This window comes from Lepisosteus platostomus, chromosome 2 (assembly GCF_059453375.1).
Source record: "Lepisosteus platostomus isolate fLepPlt1 chromosome 2, fLepPlt1.hap1, whole genome shotgun sequence".
In the NCBI taxonomy this organism is placed as follows: domain Eukaryota; kingdom Metazoa; phylum Chordata; class Actinopteri; order Semionotiformes; family Lepisosteidae; genus Lepisosteus; species Lepisosteus platostomus.
In genome coordinates, this window is record NC_142612.1 from 27,697,112 (window position 1) to 27,714,908 (window position 17,797).

Genomic DNA, 17,797 nt, shown 5'->3' on the forward strand with positions numbered 1-17,797 from the left:
CCAGATTCAGTGTAAGGTTTATGTAGGTTTACAGTAAGTGTTGATCAACAGACCAGGAGCACAATATGTAACTAACAGGTACAAGTACAGAAGGGGGGTGGACAACAGAGGATACAGGAGGAGGAAAATATTGAAGGTAGGGGGTTCTTGTTCCAGATCACCTGAAAAGACCAGATTGGAGCTAAACATTTAAACCTTGTTAAGAGAACTAGCTATTCTGTGTTATTAGGGAGGTCTGATTTTCTGTGTAAACAATCCCTCAGTTAAAAACTGCCTCTCCTGGGTTGTGGGTGTATTTTTAGAAAAGGGAGACATAACCCCATTTGTAACAATTCACAAAGGAGCTAACAGCACAGTTCCCATTCTGTGTTTTGCTACCTCTACCCATCATTACATTAAGCCCCTTCCATGCTTGCTTAGGGTTGCCTACACAGAATCTATTCTCAACTCTGTCTTTGAAATCCTTTTTTTGCCTTCCTCCTTTTTAACCTAAACTCCTTATCTTTCTCTCTAACAACAGCAGTTTCCCCATTTAAAAAGTGACTGTTCAGTCATTCAAACACATTTTCAGTCCTTAGACATCCAAGGTTTGTTATTAGCAAATATTTTCACTAGAAGTAATGACAGTACTTTGACAGAACTGGATGCTATTACATAGTCAACTTTTGCAGGTCTCCCCACAAGTCAAAAAACACTTGACAGTTTGTGGTATGTAAGCTCTTCCTTACTCTCCACTGTTCATATTTGCACAGATTTAAGTACAGGTTTCTCAGGTTTCACATGCTGCATGTATGTAGGGTGCAAGTGAGAAATATTATGGTCCGATTTCAGAAAAGATGGTCTGCACACTGCCTTCCATGCATCTTCAATATTTCGATAACACTAATCCAAGACACGTCTCATACGAGTAGGGGAGGTCACATACTGCTGCAAGTTAGGAAGATATACTAAAATTGAAAGAGTATTCAAATCCCCAAGCAGTTAGTGATAGTGAAAGTGCATCATTAAAGCTGGTAGTAATCTTTTCAGTAGTAGGGTAAATAAAATGGCCTCAGTGACACAGTAAGAATCTCATTTTCTTTAGTACATACAGTACCTGCTCTAACACATTAAAATGGGTAACCCAGGTGTTGTAGACATAGATGCACAGGCCCCCGCTGATGAATTTCCACTATGCTGTTTTGTCACAATGTTTACATCGCTGTTGTTGTGATACAGTAGATCCATGTTTCAAATTATTGAAACATTCAGATTTCAGTGAAGCAATCAAGATTACTTTGTTTTGAAGTCTTCCTCATTGCAATAAACAAATTTTAAGGGATCCAAACTTGACTGATTTCACTCAATGTATTTTTAAGAGACTGGAGAGTTGAAAAAGTAATATCTGGAAGTGGAAGTTGACTTTTTCCTCTTTTGCAGTCTATTCATAGCTTCACATCTACAGTAGTCCCAAGATTCTTGAACTTATAGTATTTTTTCTTCTGACATTTGTTTAAAAAAAAAACATGAACATAGCAAATAGTCAAGGACCGAAAGCAGGAGTTCTTGGAAGTAGAATGGGAGTAGTGGTAGTAGGAATATCTTATACTCTCCAACGCCATTGCTTTTGATAATGATTGCAAAGTTTTGAAATATACAGGTTCATATCACAACAGTCAAAATGGACAAAATCAAAAATATCATGAAATGCTCTACCTTCATACTTGAAACACACTTAAATCCAAACCAAAAACAAAACTGAGCAATTTTAATTAAAAAACAAACAGCTTACACAAGTGAGAGTACACAAGAGTACAATATGTAGCACTTATATTATTAGATATAATCATCACTTTTATATTTTGGTAGGGTCCTGGTTGTACAACTTGGGTGTCTTAATAATTGAATTTGCAGTAACTCTAGGATGGGCAAATGTTTCTACCACTTATATGTAAGCTCTACTATCTCCTCTAATGTTTATATGTTTAAATTTTAAATAAACATTCATGTCTATTGTGAAAGTAATTAGGCATTTTCTTCCAAGAATGGTTTTGGCTTGAAGATGATCTGTAGGATAGTTTGCCAGAATGTTTATTACAACAGTTGGGATAATGAGAGGGTCTGTGATTACCTACCAATTCTCTATCAATTTGTGTTGAAGTAAACTGTATAAATGTTATGGATATACTGTACGTATTTTTATCTATTCTTGCAATGATGGTTAATTAAAAGGTATACTTTTGCCTTGTTATAGTATCGCAGGCTTTAAAATGAATGTACTTGTCTGTTTCCTGTTTTGAAAAACTTATGCTGAAGGCGACATATTTTTGTTTGTTTACAGAAACACAACAGTTTTCCAAAGGGGGCATTTTTTCAGCCTCTTCCATTCTAAAACACAAAAATGTGTATGGAAAGAAATTAGTTGTACTGTCAGCTTCAGTCCTGTAACCTTAGTTTCTTTTACTTGGGAACATGTGTTAAATTATTTATTTAGCAAATACCTTGGCAGAAAAAAATGAATAATTTAAAAATGTTGTACAAATATTTCTCTAAGACTTCCAAAATATTTGGTATTTTTAAGAAAAATCACTTTCACAGCAGATGAAAATTCCAGCTTGCTGGATGACTTTTAACTTCAAAGTACTGTACATGCAAGCTAAAAATGACAAGGTTAAAGAAATAATCAAACATCTCCAGGAAAGAATATACTGGTTCTATTCAACAGGCTTAAGGTGTGTATGTTTGTTGTTATAGTGAGGGTCATTTTTTAATGAACTCACTCATATGAACTAGTCTCAGGATGAGTAATATGAATGAAAATAGTTTTTAATGGTTTATATCAAATTGTCAGGTCATTTATTGAGCAAAAGAAATAGTTGTGCTTGCCTTTTGCATTTTTACCTGGCCCATTAGAATTATAAAGTACTGTAGTGTTAATAGTGGGTTAGTGACTAACCAAATATCCTGATTATGAGATTGCAAATGATTGAACTAATATTTTTGTGTATTTCTGCAAAAACAATTTTGGAGGACCCTTTCCTATGGGAATAAACTCAAATTGTAAGCAGAACAGTTCAAAGCATTATTTTCCCATGCAGTTTCCCGAGGTTCATACATTGCAATCATCTTAATGGTTATGATTATTAGTCCCCTTATTATGTATAGAATGGAAAGTAAATACAACAGTGCACGTAATAATAGTAATAGAAACCACAGCTGTTTGAGATATGCCTAATATACAGTATAAGCAAGTTCTCATTATTGTATGTTGTGTTTAATCTAGTCTTCATCTTTTCCCTTCAGCAAACATTAGTTATCATATTATTTAGAAAATTAGAGCACTGTACAGTGCAACATTGTAATATACATTTACAGCATAAAATGTAAACTGTGTGATAAGTGTTCTTAGAACCCCACATGATTATGAGAATATATAAGCAATATATTCTTACTCATTTAACTACTATTAAATCCTGATTCTCTCAGTAAACTGTCATTGATTTTACAGCAATAAGCAAAATACATGCAAAAAATAAATATATACGCAAAAAAAAAATATTTTGCTTTTTCAAATTATTAAAGTTACAATAATTGTGTAATATTGTCCCCTAGGTTGTTTTGCATAAAACATTATTGCATCCTTTCCTCAAGTATTTCACATGATGCAATATAATGGCAAGGGATCTTTTGGTTGATACAAAAATGCTAATTCCTGGTGGAGGATGAGATACTTTACCAATATGTTGTTCTAGCATACAATTTAAAATTTGCTTCCAAAAGGTTAAGTTCTACCATAGGCAAATAGGCATGTAACTGTAAGGATTCCAGAGTTTTTTGGCTAATCTCCAGATTACAGTATTTATTTGATTACCGTGAGTTTGATCTAAAACTCAATATGTATTGAGCTCTTGGTAACAGCAATTCACAAGCTCTGTGTACATAATTGCTTTGTCAGTGCCTGAATATAATTTAATAATTGTATCCCATTTACAGCTGCTAAGAGACAGACATTGTGGCATAGTGATAGAATTGTTTTGCTGAATAGAAATGAGGGTTTGTCAGTTAGATTTTTCTCTACCTAACATAACAGAGCATTCCTTATCATTTTGTTGGACCCAGATTAGTTTCTGAAAAAACAAAAACAAACAGGCATTCGGATTTCATGGTCTGGTTTAAATAAGTATGGGCACACTAAAGGCTACATTATCAGATAAGAGTCAGCATTCAAGGACATTTTGTTGCTGTAAATTATCAGATTGTGCAATATTTAGGCAAACCATTCCCTTTATATTTCACAGAGTGTTAAACTTACACTCAATGTAGTGAGTCCTAGGCACATTTTTCAAATGTCTTCCATTGGTCCGTCAAATATACATTTCCATATTCTCCCCCTGAGGGCAATGAGATTGCTGCTAAGAAGTAAAGACACAACTAGCAATTTGTAATTTGTACGTGGCAATTCAACATTTAAAAAAATCAAACACAAGTCATAGGAAATGTCTGATCAAATAAAATCTCCGTCATATATGAACAATTTAGTACAAAATGTGTAGAATTCTAGGTACAACTAAGGCAAAAGTGTTCCAGAGTGTGACAAATATTCGGCCTCTTTGCAATTATTAATAAGGTTGGGAGAATGACTTGTGATGGTTTGTGTGGTCTGTATACTAGATCAAGTTCCTGCTGTGGTTTTGCAAAAATTAAGTGTGCGTCATCCTAATTTTTCTTTCTTCTGCTCCTGCAGGGATACCAGAGAAGGTGAATGACAACAGAAGGCGTACCCAGCAGACAGAAAATGTTGAAATTATGGACAGATCTGGCACACACAGTAGAAAGGAAGCCAACATTTTTACTTTTAATTTGATTTGTGTGATCAGTTTCCTTTTAAATGTCTGGTAACATAACTGACATACAGTGTATAGTGCTGATTACTAAGCCTGCAAAAGAAAGGCTTGTTTTAACAAGTAGTGCCAAGATGGCATGACAGCATGCCTCTTCTATCAAAGATAACAGGAAAACTTAGGAATAACATTATGAAACTATAATTTATTTGAAAAAAGTCTGGAATAAATGTTTTCTGTCTTGAAGGAAATATACAAATAACCAGCATGTTGTTCTCTTCACAGTGTAAGAATAAATTCTTCAATAACACTAAAATATCCTGTGCCATTGACTGTATCAAGCACTCACTAAACTAGTTATCTCACTAGTGGCAGACACTTATTTCCACTTATTTTTAATATCCATGTAACAGGTGCATTATCTTTGAAAATTTATTTTTTTAACTTTTTATGTAATTTATTTAGGAACCAAGCTTTCAGTTCAATGTTATTAAGTAGCATATTTCATTTAGACCTCACAGAAAGTTTTTCACAAAAAAAAAAGTTTTTTAGCCAGATATTAAAAGCCATCTGTTTCTGCTGCTGTGAGATAATGAGGAACCAAATTCAAAAGTAAGAGCTATTATATTTTTTTAGAAATTATTTTGGAGTTTTTTAAAAAAGATTTAAAAATGCATCACAATTACCACTGAAATGCAAGATTGCATATAAAGTAAATAAAAAGAAGAAACTCCTAACAGCCATTTATTTGGCTTTTGTCTCAGTGTCAATCCTCCCTGACACACCTAATCACATTCTTGTTTAAAACCCAAGACTGATTTTTTCTAACACAGAAGGTTAGCACATGGATCTACCTGTAACTATTCCAAAAAGAAACAGTAAAGTTATTTTTTATTTTTTATTGTTATTTTGAATTCAGTTAATTTCTTTCAAGTTTTCTCTTTCATAGGGTTTCATATTTTGTAAGTGCTGTTACTAATCCATGACATTTTATTTTCTGTTCTGTATATATAAAAAAAAATATAGATGCCTATTTCTACGGTGACAAGCTACTCATATTTTGGATTTAAAGAAACATTTCAATTCTGATGTTGCATTCAGTGTATTTACTGAAAGAAAGGTTTTCCTTGCTCCATTTGTTTTGAAATTTTTGGATCCAGCATTGTAAGAGCTTCTCTCAAACAATCCTTTAGCTAATGGCAGTCGTGGATCATAGTATGCAAACAAAGAGATAATTGTGGCATGTAATCATATATTATATTAACAACTATATAATGAGCCTAACAAAATTAAAAAAAATCATGCTTTAATTTCTGTCCACAATTCTCTTATTCTGCTCTAAAAATGAGAAGAGCAAATTAAAAATATAAAGTAGATCAGGCTGGTCCAGACAAGGGAGTTAACTGAGTTGCCGATGGGGCCAGGAAAGTCCCTGTGGAGTATTGCAACTGATGCAGTGCTGTTAAGACTGTGTGGAGAATAGTTGATACAGTAGAAGCTTTTTTATATATACTGTTTGGCAGTTTACTAACTGAAATCCTCTAAAAACCACCAATTTCTCCATAAGCTTAATTTTCTTACTATCCAGGAAAAGCTGTGGTTCTATCCAGCTTGAATCCTCTGCCGTCTTTCAGTAGTTCTGGATGCTGCTGAGATCGCAAACTCAGTTATTGTGCAACTTCTGCAATAGTTCAGACAAATTATATCATCTTTGTTCATTTTTTTACTTGTTCTTTGTAAGCTTTAGTGGTATTGATTATGTGATAACATATGTAAATCTTGACTAACCAGCATATTTGATTATCCTGTATCTCTCATTCTGTGGATATCAGGTGGCAATTTTTTATTGTAGTTGGATTGATGGTTTCATACACAGCAGTACCTCCCGCTGGTGGACCACACTTAAACAGCAGGTGTGCCTGTTGTCAGGTAGCCATTCATGTTCCCTACACATGTTTCTGAGCCTGGTGTTAAAGTATGAATCAGCTATGTCACCTGATCTTAGTGGAAGCTTGCATTTGTGTACAGTTGTCTGTCAGTGCAAGTTGTCAATCAACACAATGGTTTGACAAGCAATTGTAGATTTCAAACTGAAGCATACAAAAGGAAAATTGAGATTCTGTTTTAACAATGATAATCATCAGTGGTTGAAGATTGCCAGAAAGGGTCTGTTACACTTCTCCTTATGTTGCATTTGCATCTAGTTTGGAACAGAATGTCTTCCATTTAATCTGCAATGCAATGATGGTCAATAAGACAGTGTTGGGAAAGAACAGCCACCAGTAGAAAGTTGTATCTTTGTTGATTTGTCTATTTATATGGCTGTCAATTCATTCTGTTAGATCTCCAATAAATACTGTAATAACTTGAAATTATTTTAAATGATTTTATTATATAAAATAAAGAGTAGTAAAATCACATCTAATTGAGAGTTGGTTGATGTTCTTCATACTTCTTTTTATTTATGGTAAGTGCTATATTGTCTCAGAACAAAATTTGCATTTTGTTAATAATGTAAATTTATAATTTATAAATTTGTAATGTACAAATCTGTTAATATTTTTGTCATTGTTCAAAAACTGCTGATGTGCACTGGTCTGGTGCATTTACATGTACAGGTTATTTATGAAAAGCTTAGGTCAGAACAGCAGCAAGTGAAATAAACTTCAGCAAACAAGTAGTTGAATATACAATATTAGTTTTGAATGGTTATTGCAATGTATTTAGTGACACTCTTCAATCACAAAATAATATGCATTAACCATATCTGCAAACAAAATGCAATATAAATTACAATGTATTTAATTGAGATGGATCTCACTGATTGACATAAAACACTGTATAATGTTAAGGTGAACATAAAATTATCATTAAATTAATTAACTGCTTGCATGTATTTATAACCCTCAAGAGAATATATCTTCAGAAATTGCTTGCGTCTAAGAGACTTCGTGGATAAACCTCTACCAGGTTTGCAAATCTGGACACTGTAATTTTTACCCATTCTTTGAAAAATTGCTCAAGATCCCTCCCTATTGGTGTAAAGCAATTTTTAACTCTGCCACTCCAAAACATTGTCTTGTTTTGTTTTTGGTGCACTCCAGTGTGGCTTTGGCTGTATGTTGTATGTCTTGGGTCGTTGTTCTGTTAGAAGATTAATCTTCTTTCAGGTCCCAGGTCTCTTGCAGACTGCAGTAGGTTGTCCTCCAGGATTTTAATGCAATTTGCTGAGTCATTTTTGCCTCCCATTTTCATAAGACTTCCAGGACCTAATGCAGCAAGTAGCCCCATAACATGATGCCGCCATCATCATGCTTCACAGAAAAAAATGTCCTTAGGATGATGTGCTGTGTTACCAAACGCCAAACATAGCAATAAGTGTTGATGTCAAAAAGGTAAATTTTGTTCTCATCAGACAAGAGAAACACCTCCCACTTGACCACTCTCAGCTCCCACATGCCTTCTGGCAAACTATAGTTGGGATTTGATGCAAGTTTTCTGTTTCCATTCTCCCATGAAGCCCAAATTTGTAAAGCAGCTGTGCAATTGTTATATCCACAGTTTCTCCCAACCCAGCCATAGAAGACTGGAAATCCTTTAGAATTGTATTAGATACAGTTTGTTTTTGAGGATGCCCAGTTCACAGCTGTGCCAGATTTTCTCCATTTCTTTACAATGTTCAGGGGTATATTCAATGCCTTGGGAATTTTCTGATATCTGTCCTCTGATAGGTGCTTTTTAATAACCCTATCCTGGAGTTGCTTTGAATATTCCTTTGTCTACATGATGTAGTTTTTGTCGGGAGCTTTAATAATCAACTGTGGGACCTTCCAGAAATAGATGCATTTAACCTGAACTCATGTGAAGCACCTTAATTGCGCAGAGATGGACTCCATTCAAACAATTCTGTGACTTCGGAACACAATTGTTCTTTCACCATACCTTGGTGGAAGACATTTATGTTTGAGGGTCATAGCAATGAGATACACAATATGGGGGCGGGGTGGGGCAATAAAGAAATATATTGTAATATCAAATGGAAAAAATACACTTTCAAACAAGGATACCATACTCCTGCAACAATATATATATCACAAATGATTTGTGTACCCAAAGAGTTCATAGGAACAAGTAATAGGTTAATTCCGTGCTGAAAAAAGAAGAGAGAAAACAACGTTTCGGCCGTGGAGCCTTCTTCAGGTGTGAGAGAGACAGTAGGCAAAGGTAATGTAGCGGGAGAACAAAGGCTGGGAGGGAGGAGTGAGAGGCGGGAGCAGGGGACAGAAAGAGAGGCCAATCAAGAGGTGTGAAGTCAGAATAGGTGTAGAGAGGTGTGAAATGAAACTTCCAATGAATGATTCCAATAATTAAATAATTCATTAACCAATAAAACAGGAAGGAGACTCGGAGACCGCTTCAGAGAACATGTCAGGGCTGTGAAGATTAAAGATCTCTCCAAGCCTCTTGTTTCTCATTTCACCTCTGACGGCCACGACCACTCTTATCTCCCCGTCTCTGTTCTCAAAGACGGTTTTCTGAACTCATACATCAGAAAGACTACAGAAACCAAACTTATCCTGCAGCTAGGATCACACATTCCCCCCTTCTCTTAACGACAGACTACTCTTCTTTTATATTTTCTCCATTCATTGGAAGTTTCATTTCACACCTCTCTACACCTATTCTGACTTCACACCTATTGATTGGCCTCTCTTTCTGTCCCCTGCTCCCGCCTCTCACTCCTCCTCCCTCCCAGGCTTTGTTCTCCCACTACATTACCTTTGGCTACTGCCTTGTCTCTCTCACACCTGAAGAAGGCTCCATGTCCGAAAACGTTGTGTTTTCTCTCTTCTTTTTTTCAGCATGTAATAAACCTATTACTTGTTCCTTTGCAGCCTACGCAAGCTGACGCAGCTACCCACCTGAACTACTAAAGAGTTCATATATACATTTAATCAATTAAAAGTTGAAATACCTCTTCTGAAATTTCAGTTAAATAGTTAAAATAGACTTGAACCTTTCTCTGAAGCTTACGTGCTGGGAGGACAATTGAAAAATTTTAAGATTTACATTTAAAAAATGTTTAAATGTACATTTAAACATTCTCCTGTCTTTTTTCAAGGTGAAATACAATTGACTTATTCTGAGAGCACATAATAGAATATACTCTTTGACCTGTTTCAACTGACCTTCTAGTCTAGGATAGACGCAGCTTATCTAATTAGACAGACATTTTAGAAAGAGGCAAAAAGCAACAAAGATAGATGGACAGCAATAAATATATTTTTTGCTCTCTGTCTGTAATGTTTGCATGATTGTTGAAAGGGTGGTCATACAGATGCAGCCATTCAAAATGCGCGGTAAAAACCCGCGGTACAGTTACCTACCCACAAGCCACCGCGGGGCACCGGAGGGTACCGCAGGGCAAGTGATTGGCTGGCCAAAATGACCGACAGGGGCACTCGTGGTGCATTGGTTGGTAGTGCAAAGATTTAATCATTTAATGTCTTTACTGTGCACATTTTAATCCGCTTAGTTTTGAATATTTATATGGATTTTACCACTAAAGGGAAATTTTAGTAGCTGAGCATAAAAAGAAGAGGAGCATAACGCATCTGAAGGTCATAAACGATATTAATTTAGGAACATAAACATTACTGTATGTATGTAAACTGTACTGTGTATGGCTGGTCTTGGTAGTTTAAAGAAAAAATACACACCAGTCTTCCATTTCTCCCTAAACATTTTAAGCATGAAAGTTTTATGAAACGGTACCCAAATATGCGATTGCTGTATAGAATGAATTTTAATTTAAAAAAATTATTTAACACGAACATTAAGCTGTTTACATCTTCCGCCTGAGAACAGTCACCCGTTGCTACCCAATGCAGAATGGTGATTGGCTGACACCATCTGACACCCCTCTGATTGGAGAAAAAAGACGTGCTGGTTTGCTATACATACAGTACTGTACCAGGAAGAGGATTTCTTTCTATTCAAAACGTGTATTTTAAAAGTTTAAGAAGTAAAAACCTTACAGCGTACACAGATTTCTAAACTGATCAGGATCGTTATCTTTGTCTCATGCATAATAATGTTCACCGCTCTGTCCAGCAAATTAATAATAAACTTTATTTTATATAGCTTTTTAAACGAATAAGTAATTAGATTGCTCATAAACCTAATCACTTGCTTTTTCTTTTTATTTAGGCTCAGATTTCAACTATAGATCGTATTATTAATAACCATAATAACAACCAACCAACAAAAACAACCATATAAACATAATGGTGGTGCTGGACCTTCCAGTTTTATTTATTTATTTTTTAATCGCGTAACATAAACATATTACCGTATGCAAACTGTACTGTATACAATATGTATATGTATATTTAATGTCTTAACTGTGCCCGTTTAAGTATTGAATATTCATATCTAATTTTACCACTGAAGGGAAATCTTAACATAAACATACAGTATATGGCTGGTCTCGGTACATTAAAGAAAAAAATACACACCGGTATTCCATTTCTCCCTAAACATTGTAAGCTTCGAAGTCTTTAACTAACGTGATACCAGAGTCAACAAGCATACTTTTAGAATTTGATTAAAAGGGAATATAATATGGAATCGCGTATCTCAAGAATTTAATAACGGTATGATTATATCCGTGTACTGCGGCAGGGCTGTGTAGGGCTGTTTCGCCTGCCTGATCATGCGAGCTCTCTTGTAGCCTACTGGTCTAGGTGCGTGACTACCGAGGGGCAGGGTGTGTGTTCGAATCCAGCTGGTGCTGGACTTTTATTTTAACAAACATTTCTTCGAAAAAATAGGTAAGCGATATTATGGACAATCAATTGACTTTTATATTTCAAAATATCGCAACATGATCGATATTTGCGATATTTTGAACATATCTTCCCTTCTGACAGCGGTTCCTGCTTCTATTGTGTGTGTGTGTGCAACAGTAAATTTTTATAGAGAAATGGAGGCTGGACAGTATGCGTTACAATATAAACATTTATATTGATTTAAATCGTGTTCTGATTTAAATCGCAAACGCGTGTTTAATTATGTGTTTTTAATCATAATCAGGCTAATGCATTTCTACATTTTCTGTATGAACCAGCTTAGAGGTTCATACAGAAAGACAGCTTGTGTTTAAATTGAGTGTAAGGTAATTTATGCTTCTAAAGTCATGGTCAGTATTATTGTACTGTGCTGTACTGTGTCACATTATGTTATAGCGTTTTTATTGCGTTATTAAATCCGGTGGCGCTGTGTTAGTTTCCTGACTCACATTATTTAAACTGCGACACTGATTATTCATCTCTAAATAAACTTTATTTTATATAGCGTTTTAAGCGAATAGGTAATTAGATTGCTCATAAACCTAATCACTTTTTCTACATAAACACAGCGTGATTGCTCTCTGAAAATGCTTTTCCTTTATTTTTAAAGTAGGCTCAGATTTCAACTATAGATCGTATTATTATAAACTTTCTTGGAAAAATGTATTTTATGTAAACCATGTTTGCTATTAATTCATTTAGGGCTAAAATACGTTCATTGTCTTCCAATCGAGTCGAGTTGACATTGGAAGCCTGCCACACCCGGACTGGTAAACCAACGCATTAGCACGTCAAAGCCCATTGAGCCAGTATTGGCTTTAGTATTTAGTATTTAGTATATTGTAACGCTTACGGCAGACAGGCACTGTGTAGGAGCCGACGCACCAGAGCAGCGCCTGCATTTCTAACTTAGTTTTTAAAATTAGTCAAGCAATACGAAGCATCTCCTTTTACTTAGTGCCTGAGCATACTGCAACGCGTGTGAAGCCCATAAACGATATTAATTTTGGAACTTAAACATACAGTATATGGCTGGTCTCGGTACTTTAAAGAAAACATACACACCAGTATTCCATTTCTCCCTAAACATTTTAAGCATCGAAGTCTTTAACTAACGTGATACCGGAGTCAACAAGCATACTTTTAGAATTTGATTAAAAGGGAATATAATATGGAATCGCGTATCTCCAGAATTTAAAGACCAGACAATCGCAAACTCGTTTTCAATAAAATTATTTTATTCATTCAGCAGTTTGTGAGAGGGACATCCAGCAGGGAGAGACACACACACCGGTTTTCATTGACAACATTGTTTTTTTTTCAATTCCTCTTGTCTAACAGGAATGTTTTGTTTGTGGACAGACTGTTAGACAAGAGGAAAAGACCGCCTCCTCCTACGAAGCATTTCGTTGATCCGATCACGAATTCTTTTCCAGTCGTACGCAGCAAGGGTTGAGAATCTCCGATTCACCATCGTACTAATGGTTTCCCGGAGATTGCAAGGCAAGGCACTTTTGCCTCTGGACCCATCGAAATTTACAGACGTGGTCCACCCCCAGTAAATTTCAAAAGTCACAAGATTTCGAAACACGAGGGCGGCGTAGGGGTCGGCTCTTGCTTTCCCGTCTATGCCGATGCACTGCAAGTACAACCCCTCCTCCATCTCCTGGGTGATGGGTAGCAGTTGGACATCTGGGAGAATTATTCGTCCCACTGGCATCTGTGAATTCCGCTGTGCTTCCTGGGGGGAGATAGCCGGCGGGGACAGCATCAACAGATTCCTGCGCGGTGGTGAACTGAGAGGCCGGGATGGAGTGTCCTGAGGTGGTGTGTGCTCTGCAGGCTACGAAGAAATAATGAAAGAAAGAAAAGAAAGAAAATATAATTATCGAACGTGAGACTGTCTTTCTCTGACTTACATTCCCGAATGTCCCCCGCCCCGTTCAACAATCCTAGGAAGAACACGAAACAGCCTGTTAATAAAATTGTTACAATTTTGTTCGGTCAGTTCTTCCTCCCAGAATTTATAGATCGCATCGATCAGTTCCTGCTTTGTGACGGGCTTAGCGGTTTTCCGAATGTAGTCTTTCAACGAATGCCAAACCATTTCTATCAGATTTAGATCTGGGGATTTGGCTGGAGTTTTCACCCAGTTCACTCCTTCTGCTATAAGCCTCGCCCTTGCTGCTGTGTGTTTCGGATCGTTGTCTTGAAAGAGACGGTGCCTTGATCCAAACTGCTCCCTGATATATGGGGCAGCATGCTGTGTGACCACGACTTCCTCGAAGAATACACGGTCCATAATTCCTTCGAAAATAAGAAGTGGTCCCGGGCCTCTTCTAGATATACCCCCCCAGACGTGAACCTTCAGTGGATGCTTGGGCTTTGGCTTGTCCACATGTCTCCCCTTTTTGCAAAATGCCATTGTTGAAAACTGTTCCAGAGCCACTGTTGTTTCGTCGGTAAAAAGTACATCCTGAAATGCCTCCCCCTGTTCAATCCATTGGAGCGCTTGCTTGAGTCTTTCCTCTTTGTTTTTTAGCCTTATCATGGGGCATGTGTTGGTTTTTCTGTATCTCCATCCAAGGCTCCTGCGTACTCTTCTTATCGATGTCGGGCTTATATTCGCACCGAGGTCAGCCCATAGCCGTCTTTGGACTTGCATCGCCGGTAGCTCATCATTTTCATCGGTCAGTTTGTCGATAGCTCGCACAATAGGACTTGAAAAAAAAAAGAGATCAGCAGTTAGTTTTAAAAATAATGTGCGTAGTTGTATTTACATGCAAGAAAGGTATTTTTAGAAATTTATTTACCTTTGAATCGTCCTCGGTTTAGATTCTCTTTGCCTCCTCTCCCCTTTATAATGCCGTCTCACTGTGCTTTCAGAAACGAAGATGTCTATCGAAGCCAACTGCTGTACAATGTCCCATGTTGACTTCCCATTTCTTTTCATCTTCATTATTTGGTGTGAGAGAGTCTTCGTGATTTTGGTCATTGTCCGTCCCCTTACCAAAGCGATACAGTGGTGCAGCTTGAATTCTGTACCTATATACTGTATGGTATGGTACAGATAAAACTTACACCATACCGATGAGCTAATGCCAGGGAAAGACACTCCTATTTTATTTAAAACACAATACGCCAGGAAATGTGTCTGATGCATTAGCAAGTTAAAACAATTGGGTCGAAAACCTGGGCGTTACACCATTTCCTTTTTCTGATCACTCGCTTTCTGGATACACATCTCACCTGTCCTGTTCTTTGTTTTCCTGGTTTGCTGATTATGCCTGCTGCGGTCCATTCCTACCCTCACACCTAAAGAAAACTATTTTAAATTTCTTGGCGCAGTTCATTAACCCTTGTATGTGCTGTCCGCGCCCAAAATGCAATTTTAAAAAAGTCAAAAACCGTGCTCAAATGCAATTTTCAAAGTGCAATGAAATACAATATTGTTGTTGCTGCTGTTCTGGTTGTTTTTATCCCGTAAAGCATTTTGAGAAGCCACCTTTAAAGGCGATATATGTTGTAGAACCGCTGATTCTTATGGAATGTGTTCCACAGGAGATTCAAATTTTTATTTATTTTTTAATCGCGTATCTAAGGAAATCTCAGTATAACTTTGTTCATGAACAAACAGTGGCATGTTACATTGTCATTGTTTTTTTTAACAAGGCTCGCCAGCTAATGTGAATCGAAACCTGTCTTGCCAGCTTTTAAAGTCGTGCATGTGTAAACGACAATTGAAAAAGAGAAAAAAAGACCTGACTGACAAGCCGATACATACTCTTAGAGTTTGATTAATAGGGAATATAATACGAAAAAACCGTAAGGGACTTAAAAGCTAAAGGAGATGCTTCATATTGCTTGACTAATTTTAAAAACTAAGTTATAAATGCAGACGCTCCCTCGGTGACGCGCCGGGTGTAAATATCAAAGTATACATTCCCAACAAGAATTGTACCCATCTGTCATGCAAATAAAACACCTTGAATTGAATTGAATTGAGGGAGATAGGGGGACAAATATACTGTAGACAGGCCTCAAGGCAAATAAGATACTTATGGGTACGCAGGCATTCAAGACAGCAACATACAAAACGTTTGCACGTACTGAGTTAAGTTATTACTTGGTTTTCAAAGTGCAATGAAATACAATATTGTTGTTGCTGCTGTTCTGGTTGTTTTTATCCCGTAAAGCGTTTTGAGAAGCCACCTTTAAAGGCGATATATGTTGTAGAACCGCTGATTCTTATGGAATGTGTTCCGCAGGAGATTCAAATTTTTATTTATTTTTTAATCGCGTATCTAAGGAAATCTCAGTATAACTTTGTTCATGAACAAACAGTGGCATGTTACATTGTCATTGTTTTTTTTAACAAGGCTCGCCAGCTAATGTGAATCGAAACCTGTCTTGCTAGCTTTTAAAGTCGTGCATTTGTAAACGACAATTGAAATAGAGAAAAAAAGACCTGACTGACAAGATTTAATTAATGCAGATCAGTAAATCAAGGGACAAAACAACTATTGCGCCCGGGTCCTCAATGCATTTTGACGTGCTAATGCGTTGGTTTAACAGTCCAGGTGTGGCAAGCCCCCAATGTCTCCCGACTTCGGCAAAAGGCACCCGCCTTTCATTGGAAGACAATGAACACACTCTAGCCGTACATGTGAATATAGCATAAAAGACACCAAGGGATTGAGTGAGCTCCCATCACAAAAAAAAAACTGCGAACCTGCACTACAGCGACCATAGTACAGTATGGAGACCAAGGCCTTTTACGGGAAGAGACGGGGTGCTTCTGCCGCCCCAGCTTCCAAAGAGCGAAGGGTAAGCAAATACAGCAGACTTCATCTGAAATACGCGATTACAGCGCATATTACAAGGTATTATTGCCGTTTTGAATTTTAAATTCAATTAAAATTATTTATTCGTAGCCTGTTCTTCAAGAAAACACCGCACGGGCGAAACGATCTACCACCAGGACAGTAAAAAAGAAAGCGGTAAGACGGAAAAAAAGAAAAGTTTATTTTGACTTCTGTTCCGCGACTGATGAATACTACTGTGTGACTTTATTTCTTACATGAATTATGTTATTTTGCCACAGGCCGTGGGTCTCTGCTCTCGGCCACTGGCCAGGGTGCCAACCTGTAGAAGCAGCACCTGTATGGAGACATTTCGGCAGCAGCGGGAGCAGTACGATGCATTACTGGGGAGGATTGGGAGGCTAGAGACACTCCTGAAAATGCAGAGGAAGGAGACAGTATGTTCCAGCTGTCAAACAGTTGAGCAGCTGTCTCCCGAAAAGTGCCTCTCCCCGCCGCGCAGGTTGCAATGCCTGGCGGAAGCTCTGCCCCCCGCAGAGCACACACCGCCTCAGGACACTCCATCCCGGCCTCTCAGTTCACCACCGCGCAGGAATCTGTTGATGCTGTCCCCGCCGGCTATCTACCCCCAGGAAGCACAGCGGAATTCACAGATGCCAGTGGGACGAATAATTCTCCCAGATGTCCAACTGCTACCCATCACCCAGGAGATGGAGGGGGGGTTGTACTTGCAGTGCATCGGCATAGACGGGAAAGCAAGAGCCGACCGCTACGCCGCCCTCGTGTTTCGAAATCTTGTGACTTTTGAAATTTACTGGGGCTGGACCACGTCTGTAAATTTCGATGGGTCCAGATGCAAAAGTGCCTTGCCTTGCAATCTCCGGGAAACCATTAGTACGATGGTGAATCGGAGATTCTCAACCCTTGCTGCGTACGACTGGAAAAGAATTTGTGATCGGATCAACGAAATGCTTCTTAGGAGGAGGCGGTCTTTTCCTCTTGTCTAACAGTCTGTCCACAAACAAAACATTCCTGTTAGACAAGAGGAATTGAAAAAAAAACAATGTTGTCAATGAAAACCGGTGTGTGTGTCTCTCCCTGCTGGATGTCCCTCTCACAAACTGCTGAATGAATAAAATAATTTTATTGAAAACGAGTTTGCGATTGTCTGATCTTTAAATTCTGGAGATACGCGATTCCATATTATATTCCCTTTTAATCAAATTCTAAAAGTATGCTTGTTGACTCCGGTATCACGTTAGTTAAAGACTTCGAAGCTTACAATGTTTAGGGAGAAATGGAA

General features: G+C 37.5%; 1 protein-coding gene across 4 annotated transcripts in view; it reads left to right on the top strand.

Moving 5' to 3' along the window:
• Positions 1 to 7,245, top strand: part of gpc5a (glypican 5a) — a 350,786-nt gene extending 343,541 nt beyond the window's left edge. For 2 of the 4 annotated variants that reach the window (XM_088603556.1, XM_088603520.1), the window contains one exon: positions 4,724 to 7,245. In XM_088603556.1, the coding sequence (XP_088459682.1) occupies positions 4,724 to 4,741 (18 nt within the window). In that variant the 3' untranslated portion in view covers positions 4,742 to 7,245. The remainder of the gene's footprint in view (positions 1 to 4,723) is intronic. The other 2 variants (XM_088603527.1, XM_088603535.1) reach the window with 2 other exon arrangements.
• The last annotated feature ends 10,552 nt before the right edge of the window (positions 7,246 to 17,797 follow it).